General features: G+C 36.3%; 1 protein-coding gene across 1 annotated transcript; it reads left to right on the top strand.

Annotated features, from left to right (window-relative positions):
* Positions 1 to 9284: 9284 nt before the first annotated feature.
* LOC143246808 (uncharacterized) lies at positions 9285 to 14723 on the top strand. Its single transcript, XM_076493979.1, has 3 exons — positions 9285 to 9580; positions 12042 to 12246; positions 14420 to 14723. Exons 1-3 carry the CDS (start codon positions 9524 to 9526, stop codon positions 14611 to 14613), a joined length of 456 nt encoding a protein of 151 aa, XP_076350094.1. The 5' UTR covers positions 9285 to 9523; the 3' UTR covers positions 14614 to 14723.
* Positions 14724 to 15632: the final 909 nt, after the last annotated feature.

The raw sequence follows: 15632 nt of genomic DNA, 5'->3' as shown, positions 1-15632 counted from the left end.
TAGAGATTTAATCAAAGATTAACAGACCTGTTTGTGTTGTCGTGAAAGAGATAAGAGGTGTAGTCTGAGTAGTTGTTAGTTACCTGTTATCATTAATATTGTATTTAGTTGATTGGTGATTAGAGATTTAATCAAAGATTAACAGACCTGCTTGTGTTGTCGTGAAAGAGATAAGAGGTGTAGTCTGAGTAGTTGTTAGTTACCTGTTATCATTAATATTGTATTTACTTGATTGGAGATTAGAGATTTAATCAAAGATTAACAGACCTGTTTGTGTTGTCGTGAAAGAGATAAGAGATGTAGTCTGAGTAGTTGTTAGTTACCTGTTATCATTAATATTGTATTTAGTTGATTGGTGATTAGAGATTTAATCAAAGATTAACAGACCTGTTTGTGTTGTCGTGAAAGAGATAAGAGATGTAGTCTGAGTAGTTGTTAGTTACCTGTTATCATTAATATTGTATTTACTTGATTGGAGATTAGAGATTTAATCAAAGATTAACAGACCTGTTTGTGTTGTCGTGAAAGAGATAAGAGATGTAGTCTGAGTAGTTGTTAGTTACCTGTTATCATTAATATTGTATTTAGTTGATTGGAGATTAGAGATTTAATCAAAGATTAACAGACCTGTTTGTGTTGTCGTGAAAGAGATAAGAGATGTAGTCTGAGTAGTTGTTAGTTACCTGTTATCATTAATATTGTATTTACTTGATTGGAGATTAGAGATTTAATCAAAGATTAACAGACCTGTTTGTGTTGTCGTGAAAGAGATAAGAGATGTAGTCTGAGTAGTTGTTAGTTACCTGTTATCATTAATATTGTATTTAGTTGGTGGTTGTGAGAGCGTCTTTGAAAACGTATACAAATAGATGAATTTTTCTCACTGTTGGTGGCAGCACCGTAGGTTTTATAAGTAGTGTTACCATTTTCTTTGGAAACTTTGTAGTGAGTGAGGAATGCTGGACAGGGGATTAATGTAAAATTTGCTACAGAGTATGTCACTTCAGGAAGATGGTGGAAACTGGGGTAAAGTCCGTTAGAAAGTGGACATTAGTATTAGACCTATTAAATGTATAAACACTACATTGTTTGTCAAGTAGTTTAGGGAACAGAAGTATGTGTAATAATAAACAGGAACAGGACACATAATACAGATCACATGATACAGGACACACTTGTTACGATTTGAATACCTTTTATAGGTTCGAGAAGTATTGCCATAGTTAAATATTTATGTAAAAACGGCTCGTTTGGGTTGAGAAAATTCTTTTTACGTGGAGGAGCGGACAACGTTTCGACCTTCTTCGGCCATCGTCAGGTTCATAAAGAAAGAGGTAACTGACCAGAAGCTGACCACGTGTTTGGAAGGGGTTGTGTAACTGAGTGTCGGAATGTAGAGGGCGGTGTTAGAAGTTTGAATATATAATTTTATTTATTTTATTATATTAATATAGGTATAAAGGCGTTCCTTTATATTGGTTTATTTTGGGTTTAAGTTGTTGTATAAGTAAGGCTTCTTTAATTTTGCGTTTGTTTATGTTTGTTTCTTTATTTAGTATTTGAGTGTTTTTTATGGTTATGTTGTGTTTATTTGACTTGCAGTGTTCGAAAACGTGTGAAGGTGACATTTTATGTTCTTTGAATCTGGTTTCCATTTTTCTATTTGTTTCTCCAATATAGAAGTCGTGGCAGTTATCACATTGTATTTTATAAATAATGTTGGTGTGGTGTTTGTCAGTGTAGTTTTTACATAGTATAGACCTTAGTTTTGTGCCTGGTTTTTGAATAAATTTGGTATTAACTGGAATGTCATATTTTGTTACTAGTTTTTGCTAAATGTTGGTTATTTTTCTGCTGATGTCAGGAATATATGGTATACAGCAGTATATGGTTTCGTGATTTTTTTTTATTCGTGAGCTGTATTTACTTTTGTTGGTTGATTTTGCTTTCTGTCTAGATGTGTGTATAATGTTTTCTACGGTTTGTGGAGGAAACTTATTGATGTTGATGAAGTATTGTTTTATTTTGTCTACTTCATCGTTAATTTTATCTGGTGAGCATAGTTTTATGGCTGTGTTTATTTGGTTTCTTAGTATGTGAGTTTTTGTTTTGTTTCATGTGCTGAGTCCCAAGGAATGTATAGTCCAGTATGGGTGATTTTTCAGTTTGGATTTCTGTTTTGAATCGTGTATCGGTTCTTGTAATTTTGAGGTTAAGAAATGATATTTGATTGCTTTCTTCCTGTTCACATGTGAAGTTAATGTTGGGATGTATAGAGTTAATGTGATTGAAAAAATTCAGTATGTGTTCTGTAGATTTGAATCCCGCAATCGTGTCATCTACATATCTGTACCAGTATAGTGGTGGATGTAATGCTGTGTTAATTGCTTGTGTTTCAACTTGTGTCATAAAAATATTGGCTACAATTGGTGATACTGGTTTGCACATGCTTAGGCCATTTGTTTGTATATAGTTGTGGTTGTTGAACATGAAGTTTGTCTTTATCGTGGTGAATTCTATGAGGGTTGCTAGTTGGTTGCTGGGAATGTCTATAGTTGAATTAGGGTCTCGGATATAGAGTTCTAAGGCTATCTTGCAGGCTTCAGTGGTTGGAACTTCTGTAAAGAGGGATATAACATCGAAACTGGCCATTAAGGCTTTATGATTAAGTTGATTTAGATTAGACTTGAAATTAAAAGTCTTTGATGAATGAGCTGGCTGAGGTTACATATTTGGAGAATGCCCATGCTATGTATTTACCAAGATTGTAATTAAACGATTCATATGTGGACATTATTGGTCGTAATGGACAATCTGGTTTATGAGGTTTGGGGATGCCGTATATTTGCGGTGTGCGTGAGTCGGTTTTACGTAGGTAGGAATAAAGTGTTTGTGAAATTGTGTTGGCTTTTTTCATTTTTAGTAGTAATTTGTTCAGTTGCGTTTTGTGTGTCTTTGTTGGATTTGTGTGTATTGGTTTAAATTTGTTCGTGTCTGATAGGATGTTCTTCATTTTTTGGATGTATTCATTCGTGTTCATTATAACTATAGCGTTACCTTTATCTGCTTTTAGAATTTTTATGTTTTTGTCTTGTTTTAGGTTTTTAATGGAATTAATGTCTCTTTTTGTAAGATTATTTTTTAGTTTTCTGTTTTGTGAAATTATGTTGATGAGTTTGTGAGAAATTTCTTTGAAAAAATCGTTTAAGATGTTGTTTTTAGGTGTTTCTGGAAAATATAAATTTGTAATTTTACCTGGGAAGTTTGGCTGTTGGATGTCAATAAAATTGTCTTCCTTCTGTTGGTTGTTTTTGGTTGTTTCCTTGTTTTTGTTCTCTGTAGAAAGTATCACAAGTCTCCTGGCTAGGTCTTCTAAACATGTTTTTATTTCTAAGGTTGGAATGTACCTTGGTGCTATTGGGAAGTTGAGTCCTTTGTTAAGTAGACGTATCTCGTCTGTGTTTAATTGTCGGTCGGATCTCTTAATTATGAGGTTAGTCAACGGTTTGTTGTGTTGGTGTCTTTTCTGTTGTTTGTATCTTAGTTTTTCTAGTTTTTTGTTGTCGCAGATCTTTTTGTCTCTGGGGTCCGGCATGGCCAAGTGTGTTAAGGCGTGCGACTCGTAATCTGAGTCCCGGTCGCGCCAAACATGCTCGCCATTTCAGCCGTGGGGGCGTTATAACGTGACAATCAATCCCACTATTCGTTGATAAAAGAGTAGTCAAAGAGTTGGCAGTGGGTGGTGATGACTAGCTGCCTTCCCTCTAGTCTTACACTGCTAAATTAGGGACGGCTAGCACAGATAGCCCTCGTGTAGCTTTGTGCGAAATTCGAAAAACAAACAAACTTTTTGTCTCTGTCATTCCTAATGTTGATTTGGTTTATGTTCCGTTGTATAAGTCCGTAAATCTCAGGTTTCATGCAGCATGCCAGTTGGTGGTCCAGGTTCATTTTTTGTTTCTGTAAGTCATGCAGTTCTTTGTATTTCGTGTTCAACAATGCTTTAAGTAGTTTTTTCTGTAAATTGTGGATAATGTTTGTGTATTTATTAAAATTTTTTGATAGTTTTACCTTTACAAAGTTAGGGTTAGTTGTTCCTTTGTTCAATAAAATAGATGTCATTTCTTCAGTTGATAATTCTTTCGTTTAAATTTCTTAGTTTCTTAACGATCGTATGAGCGTGTACTGTTAATAGTGGTGTAAGGTACGTTAGTTCAGACATAATGGTAACAGGTAAGTACAAATTGTTTGTAAGACTAGAGGGAAGGCAGCTAGTCATCACCACCCACTGCCTTATCACGCTTGGCCATGCCGGGCCCATAAGTACAAATACACAAAGAAAACACAAAGACTTGCACTTCTCATACAATCAGAGTGATGGGAACGAGAATGTTAAACCTGTCACTGTTTACTGCGTGTGGTTGGAGAGTCACTAGGAACGAGAATGTTAAGCTTGTCACTGTTTACTACGTGTGGTTGGAGAGTCACGGGGAACGAGAATGTTAAGCATGTCACTGTTTACTACGTGTGGTTGGAGAGTCACTAGGAACGAGAATGTTAAGCCTGTCACTGTTTACTACGTGTGGTTGGAGAGTCACTAGGAACGAGAATGTTAAGCCTGTCACTGTTTACTACGTGTGGTTGGAGAGTCACGGGGAACGAGAATGTTAAGCATGTCACTGTTTACTACGTGTGGTTGGAGAGTCACTAGGAACGAGAATGTTAAGCCTGTCACTGTTTACTACGTGTGGTTGGAGAGTCACTAGGAACGAGAATGTTAAGCTTGTCACAGTTTACTACGTGTGGTTGGAGAGTCACGGGGAACGAGAATGTTAAGCCTGTCACTGTTTACTACGTGTGGTTGGAGAGTCACTGAAAACGAAAATGTTAAGCCTGTCACTGTTTACTACGTGTGGTTGGAGAGTCACTGAAAACGAGAATGTTAAGCCTGTCACTGTTTACTACGTGTGGTTGGAGAGTGCCTTATCCACCCCTATTGATAGTTGGATCTGTTTATGGCTACAGTAGTTTTGAATACTCTTGGATAAAATCCCGTCTAATGCTTCAGTTAGCTAGCTAGAGGACGTTGATCAATATAATGATGGGAACAAAGAGATGTAGTCCTGCCATCTTGTGACTGGCGGATTCTTTTAACTGTGGTGGATGGCTGTAGAAGGTTTGATCTCTTAGAACTAGGTGTTTGGGGAGGGGACAGATGGCGTTAGATAACCGAGATGGGCTGCTAGCTGAAGATACTCGTTTTAGTACCAGGAGGCGGACAGGTTGGCGTCGTTTGATGGTTTGGCTTGACGTCATAAGAAAACATGTGGCTGGAAAAACGTTCTCTAAACGTCTTGACCCGCAGACAAGAGTGCAGTCATAGGTCAGAGCACGAGGTAATGTAACGTACAGCTAATACAGAAATTTAGTACACGGAAAACAGTGTGCTATTTATAGCAACCAACGAACTGCGATATTCAGCTATCTTCAATTTAGTACAATGTCCACAAATGTTTCTGGCATTTTTCACCTATTTGCTTACCTCACCTTTGAAATATAGAAAATCCGTGCAGATTAGTGTTATTTTCTTCTACAAACCAGTTTATAAAATTTTTTAAAGATGTTTAGATAACTTCAACTTTCATGAAATTGGATACACTTGTAACATATTACTTATTCTATGTCTGTACAAAGTTTTGCGTAAACCACATACAACGTTTAGCCGTTTCAGTAAAAACACGGAGGTTTTTGAACGACAAATTTTGGTCAGGATAAACAGTAAACGGAATCGTTCTAAACCCGTTTTAAACGGGCGCTGTTTTCCGGTTTTCATCGGGTCTCAATTCTTGGATTTACAAGCGGAATAAAAATAAACTGTTATCAGATATCAGTTTATTAGGGTGTCGAAACATAAAACAGCAAAGGATGTACGCGCACGTGCCAGTTTACATGCATACAAGTAACAATATGCCACTTCTACCTCTTTTCTGAAGTGGACATTCATGTAAGGAATTGCTACTTGACGTGATAAATTCATGTACATTGTGGGTAGGATTAATGTGTGCATTTATAGCTCACATTACGTGTGTTTTAGGCTTAGTTAATCAGAAGTTGTATTGATACAGTCATTTGCACACTTTGTTTAAGTGGCGACATCTATACCTAAAACAACTCAGTTTTAAGAAGTAAAAAGTCCGTGTTTTACTAATGAGTCTATGACAGAACGTTTATTCATTTATTAATGGCTGGTGTGTTTTTGTTATAGATCAAACTGAGGTTGTCATCATATCACTGTTGAAATATCAACTACAAGTTGATGACATTGTTTATTGTTGATCGAAGTACAGTGAAGTTTTGGTAGTTATTTCTTAATAAACGAGAGATCTGTTCTTCGTGTGTTGTTTCGGTGTGAACAAGCACGTGTGGCAGTACGTTGTATGACGTCATCCTTCACTCTGGTGAAAAAGTTGGTTACGTCAAAGTCATTGGTCCTGTTTGAGTGTACGTTGGTTCAATTTGAGAAACAAAATGATTAATCCTCCCGATTCTCCAATCATAAGCCCAGAATTGTTTCACTTTTGTTTATTAAATGATCTCCACTGCCCAACAAAACAAGTGTTTAACTTCAACTTGAGTAAAAGTCAAAACATCAAGACATGATAACTCCCTTCAGCAACAGAGAGGAACCGCTCAGTAAATTATAATGTAGTCCTTGTTCATCACATCGGGCATCAGTTAAGCATTAAATACATAATGTTGTTTCATTTAACTTTGAAACATTTGTATGGGTTTAGGTTTCGGTTACTGAAGTCTTCATTCACTATTTATAACATTGAAAGATGGCCGGTGTCTGTCGAATCCTCCTGTTATTAAAAAGTGAGTTTCGGTACTCGAGATATATTCAGCACAGACAGCCCATTACGTAGCTTTTGGTTTTAACAACAAACAAACTCCTACTATAGTTTGTAATGAAAAGAAATGTGCCGTCAGTTAATCAGTTGTACATACAACTTCAAACTGTTCACAGTTAACGAACGTGTCACAACTACTATCAGATCACAGCTACTATCATATCCTTCCCTGAATAAAAATTACAACTAACAATTATTTTACAGTAATATTTAAAAAAAAAACAAAATTCTAGTAAAAAAAGTTTTGACTTTGAAGAACAGAATATTTTCATCTTGAATTTGTCAACAAATAAAAGTAATATATAATACTAATAATAATATCTACAACGGTTTGATATATCACGAAAAGGATAGTAGTTTATAATATATTGTTTGTTTTTGAATTTCGCACAAAGTTACTCGAGGGCTATCAACCGCTAGCCGTCCCTAATTTAGCAGTGTAAGACTAGAGGGAAGGCAGCTAGTCATCACCACCTACTCTTTTACCAATGACAGTGTTACTGACCGTCACATTATAACGCCCCCACAGCTGAAAGGACGAGAATGTTTGATGCGAGGGGAATTCGAACCCGCAACCCTCAGATTACGAGTCGAGTGTCTTAACCACCTGGCATGCCAAACCGCTTTAAAACAGAAAAAAAAATGTTTTCAATTCCGATTTCAAAATTATAAATTAAAATGAAGAGAAATATTCGTTACGTATTTTTATTTCACTAGGTCAGGTCAATTTATGTGGGTTACATCAAGTTAGACTAATTAGTAAATTATTACACGTTTTCTGAAGTCCCCGTCACGTCAAACATGCTCGCCCTTCTAGCCGTGCGGGCGTTATAATGTGACGGTCAGTCCCACTATTCGTTGGTAAAAGTGTAGCCCAAGAGTTGGCGTTGGGTGGTGATGACTAGCTGCCTTCCCTCTGGTGTTACACTGCTAAATTCACTGCTAGTGAAGATAGCACTCGCGTAGCTTTGCGCAAAGTTAAAAAGAACCAAAACATGTTTTCCTACATAAAAGATAAATGAGAAATTCCTTAAAAGATTGAATTTTTTTCACATTTTTCCTTCAATTATCCAAATTAATTTACACATCAGCAATCAGCATAAAAACTAGATTTCTTTTTGGTTTTATTTTCAAGTCGATGCACATAAATACAAAACATGAGAAATGTTGCTTGAGATTCACACGTTTCAATCACCCACTTGAGATAAACACCCATCACCAATGATCCGCTAGAGGTAGACACCATAGTCACTCTTTATGACGAGAAACCAAGTGAAAATGTATTCCAAGATTGCAGGTATAGGTATTGATACCTTAAAATACATGTAAACTACTGAACAACGTTTCGACCTACTTAGGTCATCTTCAGGTTAACGGTCAATCTTTATTTTAAAGTTTTAATACCCATACCAACTTTACTTTTGATATTTTAACTCAGGTTTTCCTTCTTTACTTCTGTATAAGACATCTTACCTTCAATCAGAATATGTTTATATTCACATATCTTCGTAACTTAAAACTAGGTGCAAGCGTCACCTTCTAACAAGCTCACTTATCACAAAGTCAACACCCAATATTTTAGTCTGCCTTTTAACAAGCTCACTTATCACAAAGTCCAACACCCAATATTTTAGTCTGCCTTTTAACAAGCTCAGTTATCACAAAGTCCAACACCCAATATTTAGTCTGCCTTTTAACAAGCTCACTTATCACAAAGTCCAACACCCAATATTTTAGTGCGCCTTTTAACAAGCTCACTTATCACAAAGTCCAACACCCAATATTTTAGTCTGCCTTTTAACAAGCTCAGTTATCACAAAGTCCAACACCCAATATTTAGTCTGCCTTTAACAAGCTCACTTATCACAAAGTCCAACACCCAATATTTTAGTGCGCCTTTTAACAAGCTCACTTATCACAAAGTCCAACACCCAATATTTTAGTCTGCCTTTTAACAAGCTCACTTATTACAAAGTCCAACACCCAATATTTTAGTGCGCCTTTTAACAAGCTCACTTATCACAAAGTCCAACACCCAATATTTTAGTGCGCCTTTTAACAAGCTCACTTATCACAAAGTCCAACACCCAATATTTTAGTGCGCCTTTTAACAAGCTCACTTATCACAAAGTCCAACACCCAATATTTTAGTGCCTTTTAACAAGCTCACTTATCACAAAGTCCAACACCCAATATTTTAGTGCCTTTTAACAAGCTCACTTATCACAAAGTCCAACACCCAATATTTTAGTCTGCCTTTTAACAAGCTCACTTATCACAAAGTCCAACACCCAATATTTTAGTCTGTCATTTCTTCATGACTTCTAAAAACAAAAAATATTTTAGTTTTCTTATCAATACGTACATCCCTAGGATACAGACGTCACGATCTTCCAAACTTCCAGATCATATGCTGATAAACCTGAATATTCAGGATTTCCTTTTCCTTTCTTCCATAACGGAAGTGAAACCACAGGAAGTTGAGACGAGAAATGTAACAACCATTTTAACAGCAAGTTCCAACCCTTCCTGAACAGAGAGGTACCATCCTCGAGTTTCAAACATTAAAGGCTTGGTTTTCGTTGCAGACAGACTTGTGTTCCGATAGAAGAATGAAAGGTTTAGGTCTCGCTGCTTGCCTCGCTGCCTTGTGCATCGTAACTACCCAGGTCAGTAAGGAAACGTCAGATACTAACATCTTATGATTATAATTTATTATGAAGTTGATCAGAAGAACAGTAATTCCAATAAGCAAGATTACAGTAGTATATTGGAAACTTTATTATTTATGTACATTTACATAAAAGTGTTCAGACTGTGGAATGTTAAACTAAAGCCAGTGTAGCGATTGAAACCTCGTAACCATTTTAAACAACTATTTCTTATGTAAAAAGATGTATCTTGATAAAAGAAAGGACTTGAATAACCAATCTGAAAAATAAAACGACACTAAAGAAACTTCACAGATTCACTAATGTTGTTAATCATAGAAACTGTTTAATAATGCATGTTAAGGCCCGGCATGGCCAGGTGGTTAAGGCACTAGACTGGTAATTTGAGGATCTCAGGTTCGAATCTCCGACATACTCAACATGCTCGCCCTTTCAGCCGTGGGGGCATTATAATGTGACGATCAGTGACACTATTCGTTGGTACAAGAGTAGCCCAAGAGTTGGCGGTGGGTGGTGATGACTAGCTGCCTTCCCTCTAGTCTTTCACTGCTAAATTAGGGACGGCTAGCGCAGATAGCCCTCGTGTAGTTTTGCGCAAAATTAAAGAAAAAAACGTTAAATATTAATAATTGTTAATTTTAACAACAATATTAAACAATTAACAATGAAACAGTTAACATTAACAACGTAACTAAACAAGGAACATCAGTGTTAACAGTGAAACTAAACAACAGTTAACACTAACAACGTAACTAAACAAGGAACATCAGTGTTAACAGTAAAACTGAACAACAGTTTACACTAACAACGTAACTAAACAAGGAACATTAGTGTTAACAGTAACAACGTAACTCAAACTAACACTTCATATTACAGTTCAACTTTAACATCTAATAAGTTATAACGTGTCTCACAATAAGTCTGGAGTTTTTTGAACGGGTGTCCAGTTAATATGAGAATTCTACAGTTAGCAGGTAAAGAATCAAATATTTAAGATACCACCCATTCACACACGTGTGTTTATTAAATGAAAAATCACTGACTATTGGAGATATGTCACCTGACGCTTAACATATGTTTGCAAGAGATGCATAGAAACACGTTGAGTTTCTTAATGTTGACACAAGTTTATATATACAACAATGAATATACAACATTGATAAAGATATGGTCACTATTAGGTTGATAAAGATGTTATATGGTCACTGTCAGGTCTAAAATATCACTTTAGTTTCACTTATTAGAAAGAAGTCTGTTACTTGTGTACTTTGTGCGTTATTACAAGCGTTGTTTCGAGTTATAACAACTTGTGAACATTACACACACTGCTCATGTTGTGTTAATACACTAACAACTTAGAGGTCTTACTTTATTCGTTCAATCTACAGTTTTGGTTGGTCTGTTAATTCACGTTCAACTTTATTAATTATTAATACACACTGAACTTAAACCACAAATTAGTTTGTTTAGAAAATGTTCAATTTTCTTTTTTCTATGGCGTATGAATACATCGATTAATTACTACCATGTAGAAACTTCTCACGCGTCTCTACTAACGATTGCGCACGTTTATTATCTTTGTTACCGTACAATAGGATATGTTCACTACATTGTGTTGAATGTAAAAAGCAATGTTTAGTTTTATTATCAATAGCTATTATACATGCTAATTTTAATTTTGTAATTCTTGAAGAACCAGTTCTACACTCCATCAGTTATTTATAAAGTTACCCGGTAAGTTAGTTGTAAGTTTGCACATTCAAAAACTAAAATCCGAGTTTTGATTTTCCGCGGTGGGCACCGCATAGATAGCCCCCCATACTCTTAGGTAACGCAAGTTTACACCATGTGTAAAGCCCACTTCGATTCACTCAACTTATCACCACGTTACACCAGTTTGGTGAGGTCATCTTTCTTTGTTAGGTTTCGCTTTAAAACACAAGGTTCGTGCCACGATATGACATTGAACACTACAGTATTAGGTGTGGGAAACGTTACAAATGTAAAAAACATGTAAAGTCATGGATATTAGAAGCTGCTGAGTTGTTACACCTTTCGTTGGTAAACATTTCTAAATAACGAATTGCGATACTTGAACCTTGGGTTGTCTGTAGTAACACTTAAACCATAAGTTGAAGTGCCGTTGAAGTTAGAATTATTTTGGTTTGAGAGGAACAGTTTGTGTAACGGATGATTGAATGTTGCTTTCCTTCCAAAGTAAACTTTTACCTCAGAGATCTTTATCTAGATTATTGAACATCATTAATGGGTTGCATTTCTTAATGCTTGGGGTAAAGCTAGAAACAAGTTCATTTAAAAACTATCTTCACTGAGGCTTCGAAAATGGCGAATAAATCTAACTGTTTGGTTCACGGAGTTTTTGCCTTTTTTTGCCGGTTCTTTGTTCAACTGTAAAACAAATTATAAAATCTAATTTTAATTTGAAATATTTCTTTAGGGAGTTAGTCCACCATTCATCAAACAAACAAAGTTAAATGTCTGCCCCTTAGGATGGTCAAGTTGTAGATATAGATCCGACTGCCCATCACCTGGATGCTGTGCTACCATTGACCCTGGACTCCTGAAGTTGAAGTGTTGTGTACCAGGAAACTATTTGATCGTATTCCAAGCTAAAGGTCGTTGTCCAAATGCTCCGATACAGCGTAAGTATGTATGCATAACGATAAACACGGTAGTCTAGAGATTACCTACTTTCTGTACCTCAGACTGGTCATCCAAGCTATCCAGTGGATAGCTTATACAAGACTCTTCCGTTACATACCAAATTTGAGAAATCCATTAATAAATTCTGAAGATAAATTCTTGAATTTTGATTGGAGTTCTTTCACTTTTATTTACCCCCCACCCCACTCCACTGGCATAACGGTAAGTCTACGGTTTGTTTTGAATTTCGCGCTAAGCAACTCGCGGGCTATATGCGCTAGCTGTCCTTAATGTAGCAGTGTAAGACTAAAGAGAAGGCAGCTAGTCGTCACTCCCCACCGTCAACTCTTGGGCTACTCTTTTACCAACGAATAGTGGGATTGACCGTAACTTTATAACGCCCCCACGGCTGAAAGGGCAAACATGTTTGGTGCGACCAGGATTCGAACCCGCGACCCTCGGATTACGAGTCAAACGCCTTAACACGCTTGGCCATGCTAGGCCTGCAAGCCTATGGACTTAAAACGTTGAAACAGAATTTCGATACCTGTTGTATACAGAGCACAAATAGCGCATTGTGCTACTTTTGTGCTCAACTTCAAACATTGGTTCCTTTGCACGAAAAGTGCAGAAACTTCGACAGAAAAACATTACTTTTAATAAATATTTTTTCTCCACATTTTGTACACCAATAGGCCTTTCCAACCTACAGTTAGGAGTCTATTTGGAGCCACACGTGCAAAGTTATTCAACAAAACGTGGCCAAGAGAGGATAAAGCAGAGGACTTGAACCTAGGTTGGACAAACTGGTGGCTTTACTTAAATATCTAGTCATTAGTTAGGAATGTCGCAGTTATATTGTTCAACTTTGGAGACGATAGTTGTGGCCCGGCATGGCCAGGTAGATTAAGGCGTTCGACTCGTAATCCGAGGGTCGCGGGTTCTAATCCCAGTCGCACCAAACATGCTCGCCCTTTCATCCGTGGGAACGTTATAAAGTGACGGTGAATCCCACTATTCGTTGATAGAAGAGTAATCCAAGAATTGGCGGTGGGTGGTGAGTAGTTGCCTTCCCATTGCTAAATTATGGACGACTAGCGCAGATAGCGCTCGTGTAGGCCCGGCATGGCTTACAAAAAACAGACACGATAGTGAGTACGTGTAGGCCCGGCATGGCTTACAAAAACAGACACGATAGTGAGTACAAGACAGGGTAGCCGTTATTGAATTCTTTACATTGCACGGCCAATCCTTTTGGGCTACACCTTATTTTCGGTGTTTCAGATTAGATATCCCGACTTTTAGTTAACATACATAAAGTGACAACTGATAATGTATTTCATCTTTAGGATCACATTTGAAATAACTTACTTCCCAGTAACGTTATGGAATCTGGATTAACAGGTTTTCATCACAAGCATGTACTCAGCACAGCTGTATCAAGCATCATTATTCATACTAACTGTTCTAGTTAGCATCACGTGACGCTAAATTGAGCAGATCTGCGTTTAGAAATTGGCAATAGATAACCTATTATGAATACATGAATAGTAACTGTCAACCTATTTTTGGAAGAAACTCAAAGTTAGAGATGATATATCTTGGGTTTTCATAAATGGATCGCCTTGAAACTTGGTATTGTGAAGGGAGAGTCCGTTATAGAATATATGCTGACAATATTTGGTAGAATGAATTGCAGTAGGTGGAAATTCGCTAGAGTATATATCATGTTAATAAGACATGTCCTACAGGTTTTGACTACAAGATACAAAACATCTAAAATATTCTAAGGCACTTTAGCTGGTGAATCAATTAAGAAAACATTTAGTAACTTAAAGACCTGGAACCGAGAAAATAAAACAAGGAAACTATGATGGACATTATGATAAGGTCAAAAATAAAAGTTACCTTAAAATTTTAATAATCAAGACGTTTACTGAGAAACCTCATTTGAATAGACAAAATCAGTTATGTCGAGTTGGAGACTGTTGAGAAAGGTTTTAAAAACAGGTATCAACGTAATTTACATTTCTTTTAGAAAACCATGCAAGTCTAACTAGAAGTTGTGTTCTGACGAGCTGTTAAAACAATTGATAACTCCCGTTAAACTTACTGAACTATATACTATGATCGAAACTTCACGACTGATTTGTGTTTTTCGTTTTTTCTCAGAATACAGATGTCCTACTAATCAGTTTCAACAAACTGGTAGCAGACAAATAATTTGTCCATACATCCAGATCCAGGAACTATGTACCAGTAATGAGCAATGTAACCGTACCAACAGAGGGCGGCACCTGGCTTGTTGTCCGTTTTATACATCAACCGGCTGTTACTTAGGTCACAAGTGTCAGTTGGCAGTTTGAGATATTTTTCACAAAAATGTTAAAGTTAATTGTTCGTTCATAAAAATGAAATATTAAAAATTAGTTTCTATATGTATGAATTAGACTTATTAAACAATAAGAACCGATAATTGTTTTATCTGAATTTTTTACGAACCCTTCAAAATGGATATTATAAAAAGGTCAAAGTTCGTCAAACTTCCAAAAGGTCAAAGTTCGTCAAACTTCCAAAAGGTCAAAGTTCGTCAAACTTCCAAAAGGTCAAAGTTCGTCAAACTTCCAAAAGGTCAAAGTTCGTCAAACTTCCAAAAGGTCAAAGTTCGTCAAACTTCCAAAAGGTCAAAGTTCGTCAAACTTCCAAAAGGTCAAAGTTCGTCAAACTTCCAAAAGGTCAAAGTTCGTCAAACTTCCACAACTTACGAAGTACAAATAAAGAAGTGTGCCTAATAAAACCTGGTGTAATCCAGTTTAATGTCTGAAGTATCCATCTCACGATAACAACTATGGGAATTAGAATTATTTAATTTTTATAAATCCAATATTTGTTTTGAGTAATTATTGAAGTGTTGTTTTAAAGTACCCCAAACGAGAGCTTCGTACGTTTTGTGGTGTACCAGGAAGTTACAGAAATCCAAGGTAACCAGCGTAGCAGCTACAGTCAGTTGTAAATTTGTTTACAAAAAGTTAAGGCACAGATATCCACAATATCTGTTAGATTATTTGCTTCATTTCTAAAGTTACCTACTTACTGTGCAGATTAAAGTTATATTTAAAATAAATTAAGAACTATATGAACATCGCAATCAAGTAAAAATAAGGTTCAATAGGCGATGCTACTGCCATCTATAAAGTGATAGTCGAAGTCAATTTAAATAATGTATTTGTTTGATATTTGTTTACATGCAACATTTTTGATCAGGTGTTGGAACTTAAACATAACTCAATAAGGCAAACTAAAATAGGAGATTCCATCGCACCTGTCAATCAAAGCTATCAATAGAATGTAATGTAATGCTATTTCCTCACATCTGATTTTAAGT

The sequence above is a fragment of the Tachypleus tridentatus genome, chromosome 3 (genome assembly GCF_004210375.1).
Source record: "Tachypleus tridentatus isolate NWPU-2018 chromosome 3, ASM421037v1, whole genome shotgun sequence".
In the NCBI taxonomy this organism is placed as follows: domain Eukaryota; kingdom Metazoa; phylum Arthropoda; class Merostomata; order Xiphosura; family Limulidae; genus Tachypleus; species Tachypleus tridentatus.
Note: the sequence above shows the minus strand (reverse complement) of the source record. Positions and strands in the feature narration are given on the sequence as shown.

Excerpts from the sequence above, each read along its gene's own strand:
- LOC143246808 (XM_076493979.1), top strand. The coding sequence starts at position 9,524 with ATGAAAGGTTTAGGTCTCGCTGCTTGCCTCGCTGCCTTGTGCATCGTA. Across the intron at positions 9,581-12,041 it reads TGTGCATCGTAACTACCCAG|GGAGTTAGTCCACCATTCAT; the intron begins GTCAGTAAGGAA and ends ATATTTCTTTAG. Across the intron at positions 12,247-14,419 it reads TCCAAATGCTCCGATACAGC|AATACAGATGTCCTACTAAT; the intron begins GTAAGTATGTAT and ends GTTTTTTCTCAG.